This window comes from Prorops nasuta, unplaced genomic scaffold, assembly GCF_024137725.1.
Source record: "Prorops nasuta isolate Cenicafe-Biocafe unplaced genomic scaffold, Cenicafe_Pnas_1.2 PNAS00014, whole genome shotgun sequence".
NCBI classification, from domain to species: Eukaryota; Metazoa; Arthropoda; class Insecta; order Hymenoptera; family Bethylidae; genus Prorops; species Prorops nasuta.
Genome location: NW_027116811.1, coordinates 748,535 through 775,434, shown reverse-complemented (window position 1 = coordinate 775,434; position 26,900 = coordinate 748,535). Strand labels below are relative to the sequence as shown.

The following is a 26,900-nucleotide window of genomic DNA, read 5'->3' as shown; positions in this document are numbered from 1 at the left end:
AATCTTCAAAAGGAAATTAATATGGCAGTGAATGTTTGCACGTAGAAATGAAAATTTGTTTATTTTTTCAAAGGCGTTTAATTTATTATCGTCAAGCACAAATCTTCAGATACAATACAATTTATTTACATTAAACAATTATTTGTGCATTGCATCGTATTTATTATTCACTAAGATATATCTATTATATTCTCCATACAGTACATATACAAGGAAAAATGAATATTTGTATGTCACTGAAACATCTCTGATATATAGCACCTAGATATATATATATATATATATATATATATCAAAGATGTTTCAGTAACGCGTAAATGTCCTTTTTACCTTACATTTTTACTGTACGAGATGTGTATATTTGAATTTTTAATAATTATTTATTAAGAATAATTAGTTCAACTGGATGGAATGCAGAGATTAAAATAAATATGACTAGACCATAGAAATGGATTAAGCAATGCTAATTAACGAGCCATATTGAACAACCGGTAGTTTGACATACTAATGATCAATGACTCTTTAATTGTTGCGTGTATATTTTTTGGAATGGAGCTTTAGGTTTCGAATATCAATTATATGAATGGACGATTTATTGTTGTACGAGTTATGAAGAATTCGAAATGGAACTGATTGATCTAGTGAATAGTAAAACGCAAGTTGACGTTTTTTCAATGATTTATGCGTTTTTCGATTATATATAGAAGATCGAGATAAGCCCGTAAATAACTGAAAGACGCAGATACATAAAAATTAATGATCTCTGGATGTGGTTCAAAGATCGAGATACATAACTTGGGTAGCTGAAGCAGCACCACAGGCTGCGAGGGTACTCGCCACACACACAACGGCTGTCGTAGTTCCAGAAATACTGACGATAGTTCCGAGGCAGCAGGATAGCAAGAATTGAGCGAGGAATACCATCGATGAAATAATTGCCACGTCAGTGCCTAACCCACGTACTCCACCACTCTGAATAGCCTCACCATCCGCGCTCACAGCAAACTACAAATTCACCAGTACAATAATTATATTTAGCTATAATTTACTTGGAACTTTGTACAATTCCACTCAAAACGTTCAATCTCATTTAAGATAGTAGTGTCGTTATTCTCATAGTGAAAAATAATTGTTTAGCCTCTTATTTGGTTAGGCGATAATTCCCCACTGAAGCAAACAAACGAATTTTCTAATGTCTCAAAATGCTCCTGATACTCTTCTAATGAATGTTTAAGAAATTATTGTAAAAATCTGAACGGTATATAGTCTGTACGAGTCATGGGATGAAAGGCGGAAGAAGTATGAATTGCCATAAGAGCCCGTGTCAAATGCGTAAGAACGAATGAAAACTGAAAAGCTTGTATAGAGTAAGTACCCCATGCAACAACAGTCCACAAAACTTGAGACGAGTTAGTTTTCCTTTTATTATCAGTGTCTGAGACTTTTCTTCAAATTTTCTAAAAGTTAAATATTAAACTGACGCTACTACCTTAATTTAACACAAAAGTAAGTGATATAAAGAAATTCCATTTGATGTCGATTACCTTGACCAATGATTCTGTTGAGATGTACTCACCGTTGATGATGCATGGTAATGAGCAACGAGCAAGTAAGGCATGGTGAACAGAGTCGAGTACATCACTCCGGCTGTCCAAGAAAATAATATAACTCCCACGGGATGCTTGGTTAGCGCCATCAAAAACATTCCTGTACTGTAGAAGAGTAGGCCACAGATATAAACATTTCTAGCTCTGTCAACAGGTGAAAATGAATCGGATAGATTAATCGAGCAGGAGAAAAGTTAAGGAGTTTTCCACTTAAAATCATCATGCACCTGTATCGTTGGATAAGTTTCTCGATGATCAGAGAATAGCAGGAGCACGATAATGAGTACATAGACATTCCCCAGCATCCAAATCTGACACCAGACTCGTATGCTTCCCTCTCTTTGCTGCCATCGGGAGCCTGGGGATCTCCGCCATATACGGCTTCCCCCACGAAATCCGTAAAGTACAAGGAATAGCAAACGTGGGCCATCCAGCAGAAGAGATTCGTCAGGCACAACATTCTCATACTGTGTGGCATGTAGACGATGGACATTAAATATTGTTGTAAGGTGGCTTTCGGATTAACCGGAATTTCTTCCATTCCACTGGTCACTTCTGGTATCATAGGAACTTCTCCCGGTCTCTTTGTTACTCCTTTTTCCTCCACCGGAAGTGCCTTCAGCACGAACTCCTTAACGTACAACAATTTACTCGTTATATTTTTATATTTAATACTGTAATAGGTGACACATTGGGCTTGGACGGAAAATAGCTCAGTGAAAGCAAAGTAACAGTTACATGATAAATACATTAAAATTTCCGCCAGAGTAATGTAGTTTATGTTTAGTAAGACAATTTGTGTAACATAGTTAAATGTTACATATTTGTAGGAGACATTTCAATGTATCTGACACGTAACTATTACTTTCTTTATGCTAGGAAGATACGTATGATGTCATAGAGTTATACTTGAGAGCATTCACGTTTTGCATTACTAGGTCTTACAGCAGTGACGTCGTAAGCCTAGCTACGTCTACTCATCTGTTAAAGCACGTTAAATGCAAATGTGGACTAAATCCAGAATTTAGAAAGTTTTCAAATCTAACATTTAAATATCAAAAAAGAACGGAAAATATTGAAAAATTTTGATTTTGTGTTTAATCTCTCATAATTGTAGAGATAGAAGTCTAAATTTACATCAGGTTTACTCGTTTCTTCGCCAGTATCGAGTGTTCCGTAAGAAGTGCATTCTTCATTGGTGATCTTTCCGTACTCATTTCCAGTCTCCTGTTCCGGTACCTGCAGAAATGAATCGTTATATATGTAGGATACGAGAGCAAGGGAGGTTCTTGGAATAAAAGGTGGCAGGAAAACCTTTTGTTCGTTGAGCTGTTCGTACTGGTCCCGTTCAAGGACGAATAGTGGAATTTCCTTGAAACTGGTAATGGTGAGAGAGACGCAGATGATGAAGATGATCGTGATGAAAGTGAAGGTCGCGTGAAGGTGACCACCCAGCATAACTCCGAGGGTAGTGGCATCCCAATTGATACCTCCTAAACCGTAACCCATGAACCCACCAAGACCCGCCATTATGGTGAACGTGCTCAAGCCTTTCGCGTGGTCCTCTATGGAAAATTCTCACCTCTGACCTTGAACTCTCATTGCGCGCATTGTCTACGACTCACCGGGTACCGTGACATCCAATAGATAAGCTCTGGCAGGACTCTGGCAGGCATCAGCGTCGAAATCCAATAAAACAGTGCCCAGGATCGTGAAGAATATTCCCCAGGAATGAGACGAGGGTTTATTGGTAGTTCCGGAAGTCTTTGCGGAGGTTCGATGACCTGCTGGTACCGTCGTATTACTCCATGATGGTACATCGCCAAAGGAGTATCCCATATCTTCGCCATTTGGTACCAGAATCAAACCTGACCAAATTTCAATCAATTAAACAGGTTTCGTTAACATTTAATTCATTATTTGTCCACGCTAGATAAAGTAACTCGGACAATGGAGACAAAATTTGATTTATTTTTCTAACTAAAAGAAATGTCAATTTTTCTTGTCAGACCTTTCTGAATGAAAATCTACTGAAACGCTCTTCAAAGGTCTTATATTGATGTCTTTTATGGTTACAAAGTTATAGATAGAATTTTATGTCAATAGACTGGGTCATTTTATCCGATGGTCCCCTATACATATATATTGTAATCATTGAATTGTATAAGTAGTCGAAGAATTATAATATTATACCTATGAATACTCCAATGGCCAAAAGAATAATGAAAGGTCTTCTTCTGCCATATTTCAATCGGCAACGGTCGCTCACACTGCCCAAAATCGGAGTGACGAAAAATCCTATTAAAGGACTCAGGGCCCAGACCAAGGTCATATGTTGATGATCAACGCCAATTTTTAAAAGGGTTGGTGAAACGAACGCAGTTTCGGCTGCATAAGAAAATTCGATCCCCATTACTGCAGCCGAGACCCTCACGAGCTCTCCTCTAGTCTTTCTCCTTTCGACAAAGCGTGTAAGAGTTTCGTTAGGAAAGTAGATTTAGGGTGGATTTACAATGTTTACAAGCTAAATTTAGGATGATCTTTATATATATTTAAGTAATTTGAGAATTTTCGGAAAAATAGGCTTAGCGCACATAAAATCACTCGACGGGCGCCTTACGTCATTTTTACGTGAATTGCGCTGCACGACTGCACATAAGCTTTCATGTAAAAGTAACTTAAGACTTTAAATAATTTTATAAACGATAGTAGTCATAGCAATTATTAAACAGTGATTGGAAAACCGCTATAATTTATGCTACTATATTAAATAGAAAAATAATAAAAATTGTACAAATTCCTTTATATACTTAAACCGTTTCAAAGAATAGATAAACAAAAAGGAGTTTATCTCCGCGTAACTATAAGAAGTGATATTAAATATTCTGTCATAAGACCTTTCTTCCATGCATTTTACTATTCGCATTCAAAGAGATCTTATACAATTTTTTATATGCTCGATAGTTACAGAAGCAAACGTTTTCTCACGCGCATGTACTCAGGATATACCTATAAATGTGCGAATAGTCGTCGAGAGTCCTCTCGAGTTTGGGGGGACCCCGAAGATGATTAAGGACACCTTGAATTCCCTGATCCAACGGGATCTGGCTCTTCCATTCCTTGTAACCGTCCCACTTTTCCTTTATCTTCTCCCGAATCTCATGGGCCCTTCCGGTGAGGCCCTCGTATTCCTGCAGCTTATCCACCATTTCCGGTTTCTCTTGTAATACAGCAAAATTATCAATCACCCTTCAAGCGCATCATTAAAATGATCAAACTTCATAATGATCCCCACAAACTTCTGATCTGACACGACGAAAAATTTAAAATTGAGTCGATTCAAGGATGACGTTGCGGTTTATTAGAATCCTTTTCGAAGACTCCTGGAAGACCGTTTCACATTTTATTCTTTATCGTTAATTCGCTCTCCGCATAAAGAAGCCTGGCGCTTACAAAGGGAGACAGCCGAGCAACGCGTGCTTGTCGATGTCGCAAGCACAACTGAAACACTGAAAGCTGTGAAAGCACTGAAAGCTGCTGGTGATGCGCCCGATGCAGCGTTGCCACATCCCACGATGCGAGCTTTCCAACTGATAACATTTCGGCAGCTTCCAAGTCAAGGTCGAAAGTTTTCGAAAATCAAGCTCCAAGCTTCTCGTGTCCCTTTTGGAGCAACGACGAAAAACCTCCGGGGCTTTTGTTAAAGAAAAAGAGGGACAAATTTGCATTCGACTCGAAAGAAAAGCCTTTGTTCTGGTGCTTGAATGACAGCAAGCTTTCCATAATAATCAAAGCTCTCTAATGAACCTCCCCCAGTCCACCCTTCGGTTATAATTTCCTTGGCGGAAATTGAACGTTTTACTTTCAATTCTTTTCGCACTGGACGTTTCGTATGAAATTCACCATTCGGATATTCATCGATTTAACGCAAATCGCTCGTGACGATAACGTAAACAAGCTGTGCCTAAAAACAGTCTAATGCGGTAAAATTGTTTAAATAAAACGTTGAAATTTATTATAAGAATCCGGTTTTATTGTTCCTGTTCATGATTGAAGAAACTCGAAAAAATCTTTGCCAGATTTTTCGAGTTTTCCACTGGCAGTCGCGACGTTAATTGCATCGACTGCAAGAAGTCTTAGAAAGTAGGCCTTGTTGCGTGGATAACCTTGGACGAAGCTCAGCTTTGACGGACGAGACGCGAGCTCGGAGAATCTTTCGATCATGTATATACCGGGTGATCGGTTAACTATGGACAAACCTATAAAGTTGGATAATTCAAATAATTGCGAGCAAAATGTTTACTATTTTTATAATATTTAATCCCCGATGAAAAAATTATTGGGTTTTAAAAGTTGTTAATGTAATCCGTTAATCTTCTTTTATATTCATCAAATTTGGCCAGAGTGCTCCTAATTAAGGCCAATTTACAGTTTCGATTTATAGTCAGTGTGTTTAATTCATAAGCATTAGCTAGATTTTTGTAATAATATGGAGGAGACGAGGTACAGTAATTTTTTGTCTTACTATTATTATTTTAATTTAGCATAGATAACGAACCACCTGGTATATAGCCATAGGAGTTATTTAACAATGTGGAAAATTGTGCGTTAAGGATTTTCGTACGTTTCTAAAAACCTCGAGAAAGCAGCTTTGTCGCATAAGAAGCTTTCATGGCAATCGCAATGAAATATTTCCGTCCTAATCCGATTACGCTCAGCTTTCATTTGATATTTCAGTATACTTTCTTTATTTTGAAATACGCAAAAATAATTACGCACGCTTAAAATCCGTCTGGGGAAAATGGATAAAGGATCACGCGAAGGCACAGCTTGGCTCGTCATGTTGTTTCGTTAAAGAGAGTTGCGAGCAGTCGCAAAGAATTGCCTCGTAAAAATGGGGATGCTTGCTGGAATCATCAATTTCCCGTCTGCGTATATATAGTAGACTCAAGCTTGATCCTTATTGCGATCGACTGGATATGACCCCATTTCAGCAACTCAGATTTGCATAGCTTCAGGATATTGTTTTTCGTAAATCTTGGGTCTGCTTCTTTAACGACAAACGAGAATTTACAGTTTCTCCTCCCACGCTTGCCTCCTACGTTTCGGAAAAGATTGAAATGTGACGCAAGTATATGATAGGCTCATAGTAAAAATAGCCAAGATTTCCAACCTTTTATTGAAATTGCTACAGAATTTCTCCATTTTCCCAAATAGAAAATTATCCTTTTTTCCTCATTGTCTTGGGAATCCTTACGGAGATGACGGATAAAAAGGCTCGATCATTTCCCAGCTGCTTCCAGCTTTCCTCCTACACTGAAATGAATATTAAAAGAGATTAATATAGAACTCTTTTCTTATCGTATTTTTAACCGTCGAGGTACGATAATTTTTGCTTATATAAAAGCCTCTCTTATCTCTTCGCTTTAATACAAGTTGGTAGTTTTTTAAGTGTTATTTCCCTACTGGCAAAAAACTTGTTCCTCGGAGTTTTGGTGAAGGCTTGAGCGAAGCTTTATCTACCATGGCAAGCACATCAACTGACCGATTCTTTCAGCAGTCTGCCAGTCTCATTAATCGAATACTCGATCGAAATTGGGAAAGTCCCGAGATTGCTTGGCAAACAAGCCCCGCACTTGACATATTTTCACAGCTTAATGGATCGCTGAAACCAACCAGTCTCCAATCTCCATTGAGCACTAGAAAGCAAGTAGGAAAGAGTAAAGACTCGAGATGAAATCATTGAAATTGTCTCCCTGGGTGAGCCCTGAGCCGTGAGCGCCCTGGCTGGCATCATGGTTAAAAACTGACGCTATTAGCTATTGGTTAAAAAATTGTTGTGGAAATTCAGCGTCGCGGCGCCGTCTAGCGAGAGGAATTCCAAGCTACGAGCGGAATTGGCGGGAAACTGGTGCAGTGGCAACTAAAAATAGATGGTATTGAAAAATAAATGTTATACTACTCACTAGTGAGTAGCGCTGCGCTATTAAGCAAATCATACAATATTATTATTGGGAATGAAGGGCGAGTACCGCGAATTCCGAGCTGAAGCAAAAATAGAGATAATTGGATAAGCCAAAAGTCAACCAAGCTGCTCGCGACGGTATAATGAAGATTCCAGCCTGGCATATTAACACTGTTGGAAAATTGTGGGGGGGAAATGAAGGTGGTGGGAGTTGAAAAATTTACATTGAGTTGAGTGAAAATAGTGGAATTAATCGAATTAATCGAATTACTGGCAAGCAAGTGGCGCCCCTCCTTATTCTTTGGAGAATGATGTTTTTGCAGCGGTCGGTGCGTGCAGTCTTATCTGGCAGCAAAGTGAAATAAATAGCAAGGACAAAAGCAAAAAGGCAAACAAGATTGGGACTCGAACTAAAGTTAGTATCGTTAGTATCGCATTCTCCCGATAGCTCGGTACATATCCTAACCTAAAAATTGTTATCGATTCACAGATCTTCCATCGATTGTTCCCGCACACACTTTACAACTGTTGAATTCCCGGGGAATCTAGTTCGACCATTTTTACCAACCGAGTGCGATCCTCAGTTATCAATTTTAATCAGTTTAATTAATTAGTGCGACAGTAAAAATGATATTAACTAGCAGTGCATGACAGTTATGTGGAGTCCCTAACCCCACTGTGTTGGCTAATCGGTTAATCGTACTTTGGCTCGCGCCTGTGTGATAACTCCTACCACTTGGCGACGTTCGAAAACCTCGATTGATCGAACGAAATAATACAATGACAATGAACCCAAACTGAGTATTTGTGACTCGAAAGCTCAGCGCTTTTGAGCTCTTTTTATTGACGTCGACAAAAAGAGGAAATTCAACGACATAACACGCCTTCTTCTTGCAGAGAATCGTTTTATCAAGACTGTTTTCACGTATCGCTCATCTTTCTTCAGTATTTTTCCATTGTATAATAGGCTTAATCTTTTAGTTGTCAAGTTTAATTGGAAGTTGACCCCACGAAATTAAGAGCGACGCGTTTGCGATGCTTCTGATTAAAATAAAGCCAAACTTGTCTCAGAATCTTTTTTGATATCGAGGCGTTCGAGTCTCGTTACCTTCGCGCGAATATTTTTCGCACATAAAGCGGTCCCAAGGCGATCTCCTATGGCATAAGTAATAATCGGTAGAATAAAGAGAAGCGTTATCGGTACCGCGCGGACGAATCCAGTTTAAGCCCAAGTAAATCCTATCTCGAATAAGAAAAACAGGAGCATGCGAGGCCGATCTTTTCATTGAATTTCGAGCAAGTCAGTGTGAACTAGCGAAACATGCCGAATGATAAAGAGCAGCTGGAGCCGGGCAACGCGGCAGCCGCGATAATTGCAGAAGCTACGAAACAAGGTAAACACTGTAAAAACCATTCAAGGACGCCCTACATCTATCCATAATGTATGCTTCTAATTTTTTACCCGTGCAACATTTCATCAACGATCGATACCCCTTGAAAGTATAAGATGAGAGACTAGTTGCTTTCAGTGTATCCGAAATAGCACCGTCCAAATTGTTTCAACCCCGTCCCACCCTGTTTAATACGAAATTGTTAAAAAAAATAATTTTCAATTTTCCTCATAATTTCCAACGAGGTCTGATTAACTCCCTGGTTTCTTATGCTTCCCAGGAAAACTGCAGTTGCGCGAGAGGGACGTTCAGGATGCCGTGAACGAGACTGGTTGGTGAAATGAGAAAATAAGAAGAGGGTCGGAGGAAGGAATCAGGCGAGGAATGTTTCAAATGCAAACTTTGGTTAATAAAGGCATTTTTTTGTAGGATTCGGAAGATTCAATTTACGCATCATGGCAGTGAGTAGTTTGACGTTTTTGAACGTAGCGATAAGCATCAGCAGTATCGGCTTGATATTACCAGCTGCTGCCTGTGATTATCGCATGACAACAATAGATAAAGGTCGCCTGAGTGCTACGCCTATGTTGGGTAATATAAAACACTATCGTCTAGTAAACAAAAAACTAGTGAATACCGGTTAGCAATAAAGAGATCCCTGCCTCGATCAAATTTTATCAGAGAAATCAAATAACCATATAAGCCATCCAGACGAACAATTCACAATTAAATTGCTGCGAGTGAAATATCGTCTGCAACGAAAATATATAGATCCTAATACTCTCAAGACCTATATGAATATTATTATTATACTTTAAAGTTTTATAAGTTTCTCGTTCGTTCGTTTATCTAATTTATACGACTCGTGTTTTCAGGAATGCTGATAGCCTCCTATTTCTGGGGCTGCTTGGCTGACATCAAGGGCCGAAAATTTTCACTCTCACTGGCCCTCGTGATCCACGCCACTGCGGAATTTCTGTCCTCGCTGATCCCGTTTTACTGGGGCTTCCTGGCTTTCAAATTTTTCAGCGGTATGGCGTTAGTATAGTTTTTCTTCCAACCGTTCTTAATTTCACATTTTGATGGGAAGAAATCACTAATTTGTTTTTTTTTTCTTTCCTTTTCGAAAATTCATAGCATGAACGGTGAGATGACTCTGGTCTTCACTTATCTTGGGGAGTTCCAGCCGAACAAATATCGCGATCGGCTCCTTTCTTGGATGGAGATCGGCTGGGCGACAGGATTGATTCTCTTGCCACGTAAAATTGATTCTAATCTGATTATATCAATAATCAGATAACACGATTGAACGACGTGGTTGAATTGTAATTACAGTAATCGGCTGGGTTATCATCCCTCTGGATATCGAGTACCGGACCTCAGGATTTTCCTTCCGTTCCTGGAATCTCTTTGTAATGATATGCTCACTGCCAACGATGCTAATCGCAATTTGGTTCTCGAGATTTCCGGAAACTCCCAAGTACCTGGCGGAAACTAATAAGAACGTCCAGCTCTACGAAGTCCTGTCTAGGATGTATGCCGAAAATCGTCGGAAACCACCGGAAGAATATGCGGTATTTATTCCAAGTAACCGCCTATATAGACATTTGACTGCGCAATGCATTCATATCGCAATAGTACAAATATTCCTAGAAGATCCTTAGAACGCTCCGAGGATATCTACAATCCATTAGACATACTGAGAATATTCCTCGAACATCGTGTGCTATCAAGCATAGAATTAAGCTTTCACTACTAGCATTTATTTGTCATAGTGACAGCATCCGATGTGCGTTATTAAATTAAACTTGTATATAGGATTTCATACTCTCGGTATATTAGCGTATAATGAGATAAAGTGATGCCTCATTATGCTTTTCTATCTAGGTAGAGAATTCCTATTAAATATACTTGGATAATTCTTGAATGAAGCAGTTTTACTAAAAAAGTTACACAGAAAATTCTTTGGACTTCGAGGAGAGCACAAGATGTTGTTTGTTTGATTCTGAAAGGTGATTTGAAGGTCTCACGGAGGTCGCTTATAATTATTTAAATGGAATCAACTATTTTTTATTGAATATAATTCTTGTAGCTGGCCTCGAACACTTTCATCATATTTTTTTTCACCCACTTGTTTACGAGATATTTCTATTTGAAAATATAAGTAATTGAGCGACTATTCGTGTGAATGCGTTAATGGTTACGCACACTACTCCAGCCGGATTCATACATACAGTGTGTCTAGAAAGTAATGCGCATTTTCGAGCTTGTCGGTTTTTTTGGAAAAGTCGTTGGGACACGTAAAAATTTTGGTTTTTGAGGGTATCGAACTTTAGGAAAGATAAATGTTTAGAAATTCAATCAGTAGCATGAGGAGGGGGTTAAGATTAATTTCTTCTAATGGAAATCCATGAGATTTTTATCGCGTTATATAAGTAATTTGCATGGAATTAAAGATAGAAAAGAAATGTAGAATCTCGCGTATTCTGCAGATTGATTAAAACGTTTACTGGATTTTCAGACAAAATTAATCGCCTCTGGCAAAGCCGTTTTGTACGAGTTGGCCTTGAGAGTAGACGAGACAAAAAGAGGCAAGGTTGAAACGCTGAAGGACGAAAAAAGGTCATATTGGACCAAGTGCAGAGGGATTTTCGTGCAGACTTTAACAATTGTGAAGCAGCCGTATCTGAAAAGGACGATTGCCATGTGTTTCATCGCCTATGCAGTGACTTCATCGTATTACGCCCTCTCGCTCTGGCTGCCGGAACTGTTTCAGAGATTCGCTGTTCATCAAGAGAGATTCCCCGATAAGTTAGCGAGCGTCTGCACAGTTTCTCAAGTGCCATTGAACCATTCCCACGTGGTGAGCACAGCGAAACCGTATTAATCAAGAAAGAAATGTTATTGTATTCTCTCTCCTTTTAACGGTTCTTCGACCATCAACAACTGGCTTTATTATTAGATTCTCGATCCTTTTGGCTGTGAGACACCGATCCAGCAGAGCGTCTACCTTTACACGGTGTTCCTGGGGGTAGCCTGCATTCCCACAGGAATTATTTTACCAGTCTTCGTCGATCGGCTCGGCTACAAATTCTTTCTTGGTAAACAACAATTCGACTCTCCAACTTTGCTCCCTTTCAAAATTGTTCTCTCGACCAACTCAACAAGATTCTTGGATTTCCCGCAGTTTCCACGGCTCTGGTGTCCAGCGCGATAACGGTAGGACTATTCGCCGTGACAACCTCCGTGCAGAACCTGATATTGTCCTGCATCTTCGAGTCTCTCACGTCGATCTGCATAAGCGTCATGATGTGTCTCCTGGTCGAATTGTACCCTACTAATTTGAGGTGACGAATTCTCGCATGAGCAGAAAAAACGCCATCGGTTCTTTATCGCGAGATAAGACAACTGTACGCAAGGATTCGGAAACGAAAGTTTTCATCATCGTGGAAATGGCAATAACTCGCGTTATCGGTTACCAGAAAAAAATCAGATAAGCCATTGACACATTGTTTCCACTTTGTTTATCAGACTATTATAAGTATCGCTACCATTCTTTACATTTTTCTTTTTTATCCGCTTCTATTTTTAGACGTCCGAGATCCTCTCATCGATCACGCCGTGCATTATAGATCTTGCGATAAGGCTACGTCTTCGGTCAGATTCGTATCTCACGTATTTTCCCTATCATTTTCACTCGTTATATTTCTTTCTCGTCTCCCTGCCATACGCTATCCCTTCTTCTTCACCAACTAACCAAACGAAGCGTTTCAAAACAGCCAATTTTTCTCTTACCATCCAACGTAATCTCTTATTCTTTCTCCAATAATAATATGACTCACTCTTATTTTTTGCCCTTTCTTGTCGTTTATTTAGAGCAATGGCGGCTGGTTTCGCGGCTCTATTTAGTCGAGTCGGGGCAATTGTAGGAAATTCCATGTTCGGATATTTAATCGACAACTACTGCGTTCCGTTGATCATCATCGTGGCCGTGCAACTGTTCCGTAAGTACTGCACGTGAGATCTTATGACAAAATGCGATTAACACAATCAGCGCTTTAATTATACATCTTCTTTTCTTCTCCTTTTCAGTGAGCGGCGTGTTGGGCATTTTCATACCGAGCAAAAAGAAATTGGAGAAAATGGAGAAAGCGAAATTTGTAGAGGAGATGCAAGAGCTAAAGAACAACGCTAGATAGAATTTACCCCTTTTGCATCTCGCTGTCCCCTCCCAATTTGCCACGATTCTTCTTCTTCCTCGGCGAGTGTACAAATAAACCAATCTTTTTCTAGTTATAATTCTACCCTATTGTTTTCCTCGATTTTCCATTTATCGCAATATTTATACCAGACTTGGCCACAATTCAATCGTTAATTCATGCGCTGAGAAACAAATGGTTTAATTCGAATTAATTTTTATCCTGAAGAATGCTAATAAAATATTTTCTCGGTACTAGAGAAATTTGGTTAATCGCATTTAAACTGAGTTTATTCAAATAATAGGTTTCATTTAACTAACTGGTTATTAAAGGCACGCATATACATGTAATTTGCAATTATTCAAATTAACATTTATTTAAATGAAATGATATTTTCTCAGTATGCTAAATTGTAATATTTTAATTAACTTAATTATCTCGTTCAATACATTAGCACACCCGCCCCTAAGAAGCTAGATTCTTACCTTAGTTCAAATCTTGGGTGTATCGACAATGGTACAATTGGCGTAACGTGTGTTATACACTAAATACAAAAGATATGAACGTACGCGTACCTATACGCAATAGGTCCTAAAGTTGAAACCTAAATCATCATTAATCTCCGTAACTATAAAAAATATACAAAACCTTTTGGTATGGGCATGGAAATAAGGAACTCTAGAAAGCTCCTCCGCAAAAAATTGATATCTTTTATAGTCGACAAGATATACAAGTTTTCTTATAAAGACAAATCCATAAAAATTTTTTAGAAAAAATTTTCCAATAAGATCCTAAGGGCCCAAAAAGTTGGGGAGTGAAATTAATCAGCCAGGTATTATTTTTTTTGCTCGACGTTCATTGATAATTAGATTAGTACCGCGATCGAGCAGGATTGGCAGTGGTCGTCGAGAAGCACGAGCTGCTACAGTGGAGGTGAGGCGAGTGAAAGAGAGAGAGAGAGAGAAGATTTCGAGGACCGAATTAGAAGAAGTCGCGGCTGGCTTTGAAGCCACTTGTCGCGTTGCGTCGTGTTGCATCGCGTCACATGCACTAGCGAGCGATCGCGCAGATTGATAGTCCTTAGCAAGCCGACGCGCGTTCTAATTAAAGTTACTTCGACCCTCGAGACTCGCCCAGCGACCCCGGCCATCTTGGAACTTCCGTCGGACTCGCCGAAGGACGAAGCCGACTTCCGGTTCACGTAATCCCTTCACAGGTACAAACACCCCACAAATATACATTGTTGTTCATAATATTTTATCGAACCATCTTATCTTCTCCATTATTATTTTTTTTCAATGCCAATTTATTTATTTATATTTTGTTTACACACACACACACACACACACATGTACTGCTCCTCCCGATTGTTGACACTGGTATTTTGTCAAAAATTACTCAATATTTTTTCTTTAATTCTAATACCGCGCGTCAGAGTCTGACTTTGTAGATGATAGAATTCGGTCGGCTGATTTTTGTTCGAAACGTGTTTGTCGACTGGGTTATCTTGTCCACGAGTCTCCTTGGCTGAGATCTTATTTCGTCTACCGGAGTCTTGACAATTCAATGTCAAGCAAGTAGACAGAGACTGCACAGCCTTCGGGATGCACGCAGGTTGGAGCTTTGGTTGGAATAAATCTTTCAAAGTCTGCTCGCTGTATTTGAACTACGCCTTTGGCACCGACAACCTTTATTTCCTTGGTTCACTCCAAACCTTTCTCCATTCAGATTTTCCACATGGCAAACAGTTCAAACTTTTCCGGAAAACCTCCTTGAAATTTCTCTTCTATCATTTAAGAATTCTTTGTTTTTATTTGGCTATTTTTATTTTTTTTAGTCGAATTATTCAATTCTCTTTAATTCGATTTCTATATATAAATTATCATTGAAATTTGAACAGGTCGTTATAAATTTCATTTTTCTCTTTTTCGAGAAATCGTTCTCCAAAAGTGGGATAAGAAATTTGACTTGGAGAACCGGAAGGCGCGGGGGGGGGGGGGGGAACCAGCATGATTCTCTCGTTATTCTTTTAATGTCAACCTGTTTATCGACTCTGCATGGCAGTTGATGATAATTACTCTGCTTTGGCACAAGTTCCTTTCTAGAGTGGCTCAAGTGCCAACAAATCTCGGCTGGTTGGGGACAGAAATAATATTCATCCGGAAAAATAATTGCCTGCCGTACCAACGTGTACAAAATTCACTGGAAATTCAATAAAAACCAGAAAAAGCACAGAAACTGCTGTAAACTCTTTACCCATGACGCAACTTTTCTACTTAATAAATAAATACATGTATGTATATATAATAAATAAAATTAAAAGTGGGGAGAATTATCGGTATGGAAAAAAATGTATGGAACTATTCGGTTTTATTGGAATTCACAGAGAAGCCAATGGCCAAGCATGACTAAGCATTCGCATGCAATAAACCGATTTGCAGATCGGTTTGCTAGACGAACATTGCGTAATAGGTAATTTTTGGCATTCGCCACTAGACCAAATGTTTTGCCTCTCGTACGACTGCGACCTTCGCGCGAACATCTCCTAGCCTGGATCTTACTGTACAGTTGTGACCGAGAACACACTCTTGATTTCCAGTGTGATAAGACGACCAACGAGTCAGCTGCTGCGATAATGGGCCGTAGATAAATATTTTCTACTGATTTTCGTGACGTCACAGGGTTGTTTATTGTAATGACGCAGTAAAAGTCTCAGCGGGCCACTTTGAAAATCACTTGGCGATTGTTTCGTCGCGTAAGAATCGTCCCCACTATATAGATATGCGCGCGCGGGCGCGCGTGTGTGTGTATAATGTTAGCTCGAATCATTGGAAGATTCACCGCAGAATTATTTTGTCTATTATATTACTGTTATAATCGCCGTATAAAAGAATCATTCGTCTTTTTGCAAAGAGAAAGGAATGAAAATTCACGTCTCCTCTAGCTGGCATCAGGACGAACATTTCTTTCATCGGCCAGCAGCGTTTCTCAATCGGCGTGTGACTTTCGGGAAAACTGAAGTGCGCTCTCGCGCGGTCATCGTAACGGGCCGAAACTATTCCGAAATGCTTACATCGCGGGAGACCGATCCATTCCGGTTTTAACTAGTTAATACCGAGTTTCATTTCGGCTATACCTACCTCGCGTTTCTCGCACTCGTTCCCACATTTTCCTCACGATTTATCCGCTCCGGCCAGCTGCAGCATTTCACGATGCACCGTGCGTTCCTTCGATTGGAACGCGAGACGAATCGCGCAAAACGACGCGGCGTCCTATTGCGCGAATTTCAAACGAATCCGAAGCATTGATCGTAACCGCGCGTCCACGGAGCACCAATATATTTCGTTCAAAGCAAGTTATTGCATCGGTTGGCGAAACCCTCCACGTCCTACTTTATTCCTTCATAAATATATAAATATTGGTTAAAACGAGTGACTTTGCGCGAAAGTCAAATGGCAATTTACTGCTCTTCATGTTCTATATATACTGTATATATGCATGATCGAGGAGGGATCGCTAGATCGACGATGATGAATAAATCGAATTGCTGCATCGAAGGACCAATTTTAGCGTCGGGTTGGAGCATGATTAAATCAGATCCAGAGAGTTCCATGTTGGGTGGCGAGAGTCGTTCGCGATCCCTTTTCTCTTATCTTATTAATTTATAAAGATCAAATAAAGTGACTTTCCGCGAAGATGCGAGATAGCGATGGGATGTTGAATGTGACGAAACAGCACGTGATTGGCTGTCATAAATAATTTAATCATCCACTTAAAGCCTCGTAAAATCTCATACCCTTGAAAAAAATGCATGGTAAAATCTCAAAAATTGGAGCGCCGGCCCATTGATCGTACGTGCATATATTGCATATATAACTATCTCTTTTTGACTAAAAGACAATCATTGTAAGAGAGAGGAAACAAATGTACGAATTGGTCTTAAAACTAATCAAAGAGTACCTATATAACAGTATTAAGGGGATGTATCGATCGATTAATTATAATGCAATAATTAAGTACTTATACACGTATGACCACAGCTAGAATAACAAAATAGTAATATAATGACTATAGTTTTGAATAGAATGCGAGATTATTCGGATGTTGATCGAATCGTGAAAGAGAAAGAGAAAACCGTCGAGCAATTTTCTCAACGGATGCTGATAGGGTAGCGATATCTTATCAGCGATTCATAAGAAGCCATCGAAAAAGGTATCGAGTAAGGTGCATGTGGCCAGTTGCAGGTTGCCAGTTCAGCAGTCGAGTAGTCGTCGTAGGAGCACTCCAAAGTAGCAGAAGAGACGAAGAAGAAGAAAAGTATACAACGGAAAAAAGAGAAAGAGATTCGAGAAGTCTGGTGAGAGGATCGTGAGAATTTCGGAGTTTCCGGAGGTTTCTCACCAATGAAAGTGCCGTGCAGCCGGGACGGCAGAGGAAAACACCGGGGAATCCGCACCAGGAAACGGCACTGTCATCTCAAGGCCATCCGGCCTCACCAGCTGTGGCCCGGAAAACCCTCGCGAGAAAACCCTACGACATCGCTCCATCTCTTGCCCGAGAACATCAACCATGGGTGAGCCAGTCCCTTCAACTTTACTCTACTCTATACTTTTTATTACGCTGCTCGCTACTTTAACATTTTTTCTACTTTTACGCTCTCTCTCTCTGACTTTTCAAGTAAATTATACTACCTTCTTTTAACGATTTCTCACTTTTCCCATTCTCGATGATATCATTCTTTTGTGATACGCAATTGCTGTGGAAAATAACAAATTGTTTATTGGATTATTTTTCTCTTTCCTATACTTGTACTTTTACAGTCTCGCACTATCCACTTGAAATCTATTAGCATTTTCAACGCGTCGATGTATTATTGCTCTTTTCAAGAATCCAATGATTATATTTAGTCAGTCCATATGCGTGTAGAGTATCGCGATTCAGGTAAAATGACAATAATGTTAACAGTGCACCAGACGCGACGTAATTATCAATATACATCGTCAGCAAACAAACCTCGTTAAATGGAAATAAAATTGCTGGTTGCACGATCATAATCCCTTGCTTATCGTTACGCGCCTGATCATCGCGTTCCTTTGCACCTTCCACAGAGAATTCCAATTAAATACTTTGGTGTGAATAAAAATTTGTTTTTCATCGTTTGACAACCGTGTTTCTGATATATACCTGATAGCAGCATTACTGCGGCCAATATCCTACAAATTTATTTCACACAAATAATTCAAAGAAGAAAGCTCATGTACCATTTGTAAATTTAACTCTCGATGAAAAATCATCAAGGTCCAAAAATTATCAACTCGACGCTTCCACACTGGTAGAATTACCTGCGCTGATTTTCTTTTCTATTGGTCAGTCTTTTCCAGAATGCTCAGACTAAAACAAAGCCTCGAATTGAACAATTTTTAATCTGAAATTGCTTTTTTATTCAATTCTATATTTAAAAATGGAGAGAGAGAAAGAGAGAGAGAGATTTAGAAAATTTCTCATTATAATTATTTACATTAACTCAATTTATACGATTGACCATTGTCAACCGACCACCTAGCACATAGAATGGGTAAATTTTGCTCGTAATTCGGTTGAAAAGAAAAAAAAAAACAATTGAATTTTTTCATTGCTGTCGAAAGTGATCAAATTTGTGAAGGTGTATATATCACTGTATTTCTATCTGTCAGTTTCTTTCCACATGGAGAAAAATATAGAGGTAGCTTTGTGGAATCACCTGTTGCTTGACATCAAAATAAATATATCGGAAATTTTATGGAATCATTGGGATATTCGGTGATTGATAAGATCATTATCAGAGCAACTATAGTGCGCAGCTCGAGAAATCTGGCAGGCCAGTCTCGGCTTTATTTACGACTCGCGGGACAAATTTATGACTAATCAGTGATATTTCACTACTGACAATTTCACGCTACTCTCATTTCGCCTTAAGATCTCACTTATCAGCACTGTGAATTATCTCGCATGCACGCCATATATAAACATCGTAAATCCTGGATGGTTTGACGGTTCGCCCTCCTCTATGCAGTTGAAGCAACTCTGTTAATGTTTCGACGAAATAGTTTATATAACTTAGTTTCTTGAAAATTATGCAACTATGTTACTACTATTTAATACATGGGCCTATATGATTCCACTTGAAGCCAAAACAAATCAAAGGACAAAAAATGTATATTATTATGATTAAATATTTCATTAGTATATAATTATTCGATTGTACAAAAGTCTGCAGTTTTCTTCAAATGTAAAGTATATCTGGTCAGTACATTCCGAATCTACTTTACGAGCTTACCTTAAGGATGGATGTTAAAAAAAATGAATTATCATGGATCAATCAGGGACTAACCGATCGAGATTATCCCATAAGTATAAATGTTCAATAAATTTGACGAAAACTCAAAGGTCATCGAGATTAAGTATCGATTATTGTTCGTATACCTTGATTGGTCCTAGACTGTCTTCGAGTTAAAGCTGAAAATTGGTATTTTGCCTTAATAATAATAATAATCTGTTTTTATGCGTCAAGAATAACGAATGGTCTGAAATTATTTTCAGGATTCGATTTTTTGGCAGACGGAGGTGCCGACTTCGAGCATGCCATCACCGTGACAGGTATTTAACAAAGTAAACACTATTTATCATCGATCGAACGGGAGGCCGAAGAATGTAGAGCGGTGTTGTTTAAGAAACGCCAGTTATCACCCGGACAACGCGATTTATCCAGACGAGAAATTCCCAAAACGTCTGACTAAATGACTCCTTATCTGCTTATCCCCATCCAATATGGCACGAAACCGACAAACACAAAGCTCTCGATAGGAGCGCAAACATAGAAACGATCGGCTCGTCTAGTCCATATAAATCTCTCGATGAGATAATCAGAGGTGTAAAAGAAAAACAATCATTTTATCTATTATTTATTTCCATCAATGATTCTTATATATTTTGGTAAAAATAAAAAACAGAAAATAACACACCTATTGTCAACCGATCGTGCTCTTCGATTTTATCGATTTTCCCACGATCGAAAATTCCGTCCATTACCACGTACATTTTTATCGCATCTGCTATGGACAATAGATTATAGCCTTGGCAGAATCATTTGATGATCATCAACGATCCTATATACTAAAACTACACGCTATACAAAAATTCAATGGGATATTCTCAGACTAGGATTTGCATTTTTTTATTTACATTACAGTATTTCCAGTTGTACAATAATATTACAAAATTTTAATTTTACTTTAGAAAAGAAAATCTTTTTCTTTCAGGTCCTCTAAAGAATATTTCTTATTACACCTGTCCCCTATATGTATAATCTATATTATATCGAAGAATTCTAATGTATATGTTACGAATAGAAGCTATTCACTGTTCGAGGAATATCGCAGCTTTAAAATTAGTCACTCAAACAATTCACTTATATTTTTATCTAGATTTTGAATTAATTTCGAAGGAGTGATAGATAATAGCTTCTTTTGACCAAGGGGCTACCCTAACTGTGCAAATTGAGCGATAGACGAGAATTCGTTGAACGTTCAAGATATGCACAATCGGTTATAATTTTAATGAATCACGTTATACAGATTTGAGTAATCAATTTAATCAGTCAATGTGCGATTCGTTGTTTGTAGGTTTCGGCAAGTTTCATTACATGCTGCTGACAATTTGCGGCCTGATTTACATGGACACAGCCATAGGCGTGACAATTTTGTCATTTGTCTTGCCAGCAGCCCAGTGCGACTTGGAAATGGACTCAACTGCCAAAGGTTGGCTAACGGCATCGCCAATGTTAGGTGAGAAATCTGAAAAAAGAATGAGAAAACGAGTGCCCGACCAAACACACGTTTTACCACTGGATCGAGTATCGCTATATACATATATACAGTCAAGCGCATTTGCGCCGCGTCTGATCAGTAACGGACTTTTCTACTTAATCCTTTAAAAATGCGTATCCATTCTTCGCTCGTTCCTACGAATCTATTCAGTTTACGTTTATTTCTATACACCCAGGAGGCAAGCGATCTTGAAAGATCTTGTATCGATCAGTCGAGTAGAAAGAGGCCATAAGACAACCGATTAGGTGACTCACCGGCTTCCTCTTATTGTAAAAGCACAACACCCCCAACATCCTCATTCACTATATATATATTCTACACATTTCTCATTTCGTCTTTGCTTCTTCAATAAGAATATTAAGTTATTATTTGGATTAAATCTCTCTAAATGCAAAAGCAGCACCTCTACACGTATAGCTTCTTTATTCTCCATTCGACTTTCCGTCCATCTCTCGTTATGTCCTTTGCTCTCAATTTTCTTCCATTGCACTGTCCCTGCACGGTTAAATCTCACTATTTTGATCAAACTTTCAGGCATGGTGATTGGATCGTATATCTGGGGATGCCTGGCTGACACGAAGGGGAGGAAAATTGTGCTGATTGCCACTTTATTAATGGATGGCATTGTAGGCATCCTGTCATCCTTCGTACAGTACTTCTGGGTCTTCCTGATCTTCAGGTTCTTTAATGGATTTGCGTGAGTATAGAAAAAGAGTAACCAAATTGAACCAGAATAGTTGAATTGGATTGAAAAAATTAATATCTTTCTCCAGCGTCACAGGAGCCATGGGAATTTGTTTCCCTTACTTGGGCGAGTTTCAGCCAACGAAATATCGCGAGAGATGTTTGTGCTGGATGGAAATGTTTTGGACCGTCGGTGTTATAGTCTTACCCCGTAAGAAGTCTAAACATTCACGCATTTATCGCGAAGAAATAAAAATGGAAGTAAGAAAAGAAGCCTGTAAATTATTCGTTATTTTATCCAGTGATCGCCTGGGTGATTGTACCGTTGGATCTTTCCTACAACGCCGAAGGTTTTTACTTCAAGTCTTGGAATCTCTTCGTGGCACTTTGCGCCCTGCCGTCGATAATGCTCGGTCTCTGGCTCTTCGCCTTCCCGGAAAGTCCGAAATTTCTCTTAGAGTGCGGCGATCCTGACGCTGCCCTCGAAGTTTTCAAGTGGATCTACACTCAGAACACAGGGAAGGACCCTGAAACTTACCCGGTAATTAAATTACAGCATTAAAGCTGTGTGCATAAGCTAAGCACTAATGCTATCAGGAGATGCCTACCCCGCAACAACAAAATTAGTCCTAATAAACTCTTTTTTCACACTCTTATCCTTACACCGATTTTCCTCTATATGGGACTGTGTGTGTGTGCAAGGTGTAATCAGGATTATATATTAAAGTGAATTATCTCTCTCTCTCTCTCTCTCTATATATATATATATATATATATATATATTTATAGCAAAATGAATGATAATTCTGTAAGGCATGATTTAGAAATATTGACACATTCCTCTTTCTTCTACATCAAGGTCAAATGTCTGCAAGAGAAGCAGAAGGACAAGAACACGAGGGCGTTGAAGTTGCACAAACGAAAGGATCTGAAAGTCCTGTTCTCTGAGGTGTGGGAACTGACGAATGCCCTGTGCAAACCGCCTTATCTCAGGAACACAGTGCTGGCATGTGCCATCCAATTCGGTCTTACCAGTAGTTACTACACACTCATGGTCTGGTTCCCCGAACTCTTCACCAGGTACCATTTCAAATGTACTCCCAGATTCCTCGAATAACTCCTCTTTTCTTTTTAAGCACCTGCACTTATTTCAAATGTATAATAACATTTTATTTCCAATCTCAAAAGAAAAAATGACAAACAAAGGATTATGGAAAATTTATGTGATCTTATTTTTTCCTCGCTTCTATTAATTCAAAAGACACGATCAAATTAGAAAAATATTATTAATTTATTATCCTTAATTTATATTGTTTTCTTTTTTTATTATTCTAAATAAAATGTTGTCAAGTAATTTATTATATCATACATACTCAAGTAGATGTTCAGCCTGACTCCAATCACGAATCTTTTCTTACTATCTTTAGATTTGAGCAATTCGAGCACCTCTATCCAGGAGAGGACACTTCGGTCTGCAAAGTCTCCGCGTTGTCCGAAAACTCAAGCGAGCCTCTTGATCCTTACGGCTGCGATACCGTAATGGGAGCGGAAGTTTATCTTCACACCGTTTACATAGGATTGGCTTGCATTCCAGGATCCATCATTCTTCCCATCTTCGTCCACAAATTGGGAGCGAAATTTTTCCTCAGTAAGTAATGCCTCGTCTGCTTTCATATGTATATTTAAGTAAAAACGGTCATTTGGTTTATAATTATTGTTGATTTAATTTCTTTGTTTAGTTGTTTCCTTGATGGTGTCTGGCGCTGTCACCGTAGGATTTTATTACGTGGTCAACTCCACTCAGAATCTACTGTTGTCCTGTGTCTTTGAAGCCTTGACTTCTCTCGGTATCTCATTAGTTTATTGCGTCATCGTCGACATGTTTCCGACGAATCTCAGGTATTACAATCGTCCACCCCCTCCTCGTCCATGCAGTTAAAAATTCATCCATTGATCTCACGAAAATAAAACATGTTGAAGGAGCCAAAGAACAACGTTTTACTTTCTGATCTGGAGTTTAATATATAACGCTTTTACGCGACGTTAAAATACTTTTGAATTTCTGACCTAAAATTTTGGTCATCTCAAAAACGTTCTTGCGGCGTGATTGAACATATCATGATGACCAGATAAAGACGTGAAGAAGACGTGACTCTGTTTGCTGGCTTAATTATTATTCTCGATATCTCGTTAGTTTATTGCGTCATCAACGACATGTTTTCGACGAATCTCAGGTATATAAATCGTCCAAACCCTCTCCCCGACCTCTACGAAAAAATCATTCATTGGTCCGATAAAAAGAATCTCGCTTCACTTAACACCACCCAATCGTAAAATTTCCAACGATCACTGTAGTCACAGCTGTAACGTCCTGCACGTCACAAACACACCTGTATTAACTCTCATTCTGATTCCTCATTTCAAGTTTCTCCAAGCCCGTTGTCCACTTTACAATTCAATTTGAAAATCGACCAACCAGCTGATCAAATCCCTCATCGTGCCAACAAACCGATAAGCGAATGAAAAATATTTGTCAATTTTCGAATTAATTTAAAATCCGTATATGAAATTAGTGATCTTTGCATCCATTCGCGTCATTTTAGTTGGTTAAATAGAACAGTGAATTTAACACGTTTATTATGCTAATAACACAAAATTTGCATTTTGTTTCAATTTTTCTTACTTTTTCAGAGTTATGGCTGCGGCTTTGTCCCTGACGATGGGTAGATTAGGCGCCCTGATTGGAAATTTGATATTCGGCTATTTGATAGACTTGGCCTGCGTCGTGCCTATAGTTCTATTCGCCGCTTTCCTATTCCGTGAGTATATATATATATATATCATACACTCTCGCCTATTATCAATCTGCGTTAAAAAGATACAAAATGAAAAATAACAATTTTCATTATAAATTTCTCAGTCTGCGGAGTCCTGTCGTTCCTGCTGCCAAGAACCGGAAAGGAGACGCTGGACTGACGGCTGATCAACTCTCATCATAGATACTCGAAAATTCCCAAATGGATTCTCCTGATCACGAAAGATCCTTTACCTCGTGGACGACCAATTATCATTTGTCAATTAAAAAAAGAAAGTTAGGGAAGGGCCAAATTGCAGAATGTCGAGAAACTTGTCAAGCGGAACTATCGATCGATCGACTCGACTCTGTTAACACGTTGATTGCCACAGAGGGAATTCTAACATATATGGAAAAGATTTCGTGGTATTCATCGAGTTAGCTTTCCCTCCCTCTAAAAATGACACTTTGGTGCAATGCGATATACATTAGAGCCAAAGAAATTCCTTTGCACCAGGGACAATTAATTTGCGATTAAAACAATCGAAAGGGGGTCCTAAACGAAATCGTAGACTGAGCAAACGTTTGCTTCGATGTACAAAGCTGCCGCTGGTTTGTACAGTATTATATCAATTTGGGCCTAGAGCTCATCTGCACGTCCAAAGCTTCGCGCAATTCTAATATTTATTGATAAGCGTGGACGAGCAATCGTTTTTTTCTAACATGTAAGATATATGTCAACTATATACAGAATGTACCAGTGGCACGCGTCAAAAATATAGAGGGTTGGTGGGTGAGGGGGGAGAGGGTAATTATAGTAAGCTTTTCTTAATGAGCCATGTGTCGTCAGGCTAACATGAATTTTTTATATATATTCTACGGATTTTAGCATTATGGTTAAGCTCTAATCGGCACCATAAATTAAACTCCATTGATGTTGCTCGATAAATTGGACACTGAGACACACGCTATTGGCTAAAATGTCGCGGTCGTCAATTTTTCGAAAGCGGAATCAATGCAGGCCAGTGACACGTGTACATGGGTGCATCCGGAAGTGCACAGAGTGGTTTTATATATGAGTAGCGCTTCTCGAACAGTCGCACTTGATTTGTCGTAGGTTTGAAACGTCCCTGAAGAATCCATATTGGATTCTTCGACATCGCGAACGTGTTAGCCAAAGAAGCACAGAGTTAGCCTCCCTTTTACCCCGAAAAAGTTTCAACATGCGTCATTGATATACCTTGTGTATCGTTACACCGTTAAGACGTTTATAAGTTGTCGAGATAAACCGCGTGAATCGAATTCCACTATTCGCGCAGATATGCGTATGGTTGCTCTTGATAGCCATTACGGTTGAACTGCTGCTATCTCGACGGTGAAAAAAAATAGCAAACCGATCCTTTCGCGATTAAAACGCCAATTCTCGAACAATCTTCATTAGCAATAATTATGAAAGATAAGATAACAAATTAAGAATCTATATCGTTAAGACCAAGTCTCGTTTGTTGTACGCACATTAACTATCTCATTGTTATTTTTAATCCACGTTGATTTTAGAGCACATGTACAATTTGAAATTTTAAATAAGTTATAATAGTGCATAAGTATATTTGTTATAAAGAGAGTGAATTTTTATTGTTACCAAGAAGGAATTTTCTTCTTAAAAGGTTATTGAAGAAATGATTTTAAAGATATGAATATATATGAATAACTGTTTATAAGAACAATGAAGTAATTTGAAAATAAACCAATGAGTCATGTATGTTTGTTAAAATTGAGTTTTATTGTTGCCATTATACGTGTGTTTATTGTAAACATGGAGCGTGCTAATATATGTGTGTGTGTGGAAGAGGAGGATATTGCTATATTTGTTTGACTTGGCACGAGATTGAAGGCTGCTGCTACTGCTGGCCATGCTTTCGAAAATACTACCAGCCTTTGATACATCAACTCGAAACTTTTATACTACCCTTTCGAATCTCGTACCTCCTAACTGTCGATCAATTCAATGAAAGCTTCCTGACCAACATTTTTGAAAATTTCCATTGCACGCGATAAAAGCCGCAATGTAATCTCGATCAAAACAATGTCTCGCCAAGACAGTAGTATCACGAATAATTAATTATTCGTATCAAAGTATGACTCATTCTTAATATCGCGATTAAGGTTGACCTTTGACACCATTAAATGATCCTAGAAACGGATAAAATAGCAATTTTTAAGGAAAATTTTATTTTGGATCAGTGAATTCGAGGAGTAACAAAAATTTGGCGCGTTATGTGAAAAATTATGAAGAAAAAACACGATGGCAATTTATTAAAAGTAGGTATATGAAATAATGGAATCAGGGAAATGAGCAATTTATGTTCTTTTCTTTTTTTGTTTATTTGTGGTA

General features: G+C 38.7%; 3 protein-coding genes across 6 annotated transcripts; 2 read left to right on the top strand and 1 right to left on the bottom strand.

Moving 5' to 3' along the window:
* Positions 1 to 60: 60 nt before the first annotated feature.
* Positions 61 to 7,385, bottom strand: lovit (loss of visual transmission). 4 transcript variants are annotated; one of them, XM_066735886.1, is made up of 12 exons: positions 7,074 to 7,385; positions 6,781 to 6,923; positions 6,387 to 6,705; positions 5,061 to 5,866; positions 4,617 to 4,990; positions 3,801 to 4,063; positions 3,233 to 3,475; positions 2,922 to 3,172; positions 2,745 to 2,846; positions 1,835 to 2,238; positions 1,577 to 1,751; positions 61 to 1,005 (listed from the first exon to the last, which is right to left on the bottom strand). In XM_066735886.1, the coding sequence occupies exons 5-12, from the start codon at positions 4,814 to 4,816 to the stop codon at positions 775 to 777; spliced, it is 1,869 nt and encodes a 622-aa protein (XP_066591983.1). In that variant the 5' UTR covers positions 4,817 to 4,990; positions 5,061 to 5,866; positions 6,387 to 6,705; positions 6,781 to 6,923; positions 7,074 to 7,385; the 3' UTR covers positions 61 to 774. The 4 variants fall into 4 exon arrangements, with proteins under 4 accessions (XP_066591983.1, XP_066591980.1, XP_066591981.1 ...); XM_066735883.1 differs by having other exon boundaries at positions 4,617 to 5,866; XM_066735884.1 differs by having other exon boundaries at positions 4,617 to 5,866; positions 7,153 to 7,385.
* Positions 7,386 to 7,754: 369 nt separating this feature from the next.
* Positions 7,755 to 13,267, top strand: LOC136778765 (synaptic vesicle glycoprotein 2C-like). The gene is made up of 12 exons (XM_066735887.1): positions 7,755 to 7,987; positions 8,063 to 8,966; positions 9,244 to 9,294; positions 9,393 to 9,554; positions 9,839 to 10,001; positions 10,101 to 10,222; positions 10,299 to 10,537; positions 11,485 to 11,826; positions 11,926 to 12,064; positions 12,151 to 12,310; positions 12,840 to 12,967; positions 13,056 to 13,267. Exons 2-12 carry the CDS (start codon positions 8,894 to 8,896, stop codon positions 13,160 to 13,162), a joined length of 1,686 nt encoding a protein of 561 aa, XP_066591984.1. The 5' UTR covers positions 7,755 to 7,987; positions 8,063 to 8,893; the 3' UTR covers positions 13,163 to 13,267.
* A 907-nt stretch (positions 13,268 to 14,174) lies between these two features.
* LOC136778766 (synaptic vesicle glycoprotein 2B-like) lies at positions 14,175 to 26,279 on the top strand. Its single transcript, XM_066735889.1, has 12 exons — positions 14,175 to 14,378; positions 17,407 to 17,735; positions 19,742 to 19,798; positions 20,824 to 20,985; positions 21,562 to 21,724; positions 21,801 to 21,922; positions 22,014 to 22,252; positions 22,571 to 22,791; positions 23,139 to 23,359; positions 23,451 to 23,610; positions 24,403 to 24,530; positions 24,632 to 26,279. The coding sequence occupies exons 2-12, from the start codon at positions 17,732 to 17,734 to the stop codon at positions 24,685 to 24,687; spliced, it is 1,533 nt and encodes a 510-aa protein (XP_066591986.1). The 5' UTR covers positions 14,175 to 14,378; positions 17,407 to 17,731; the 3' UTR covers positions 24,688 to 26,279.
* Positions 26,280 to 26,900: the final 621 nt, after the last annotated feature.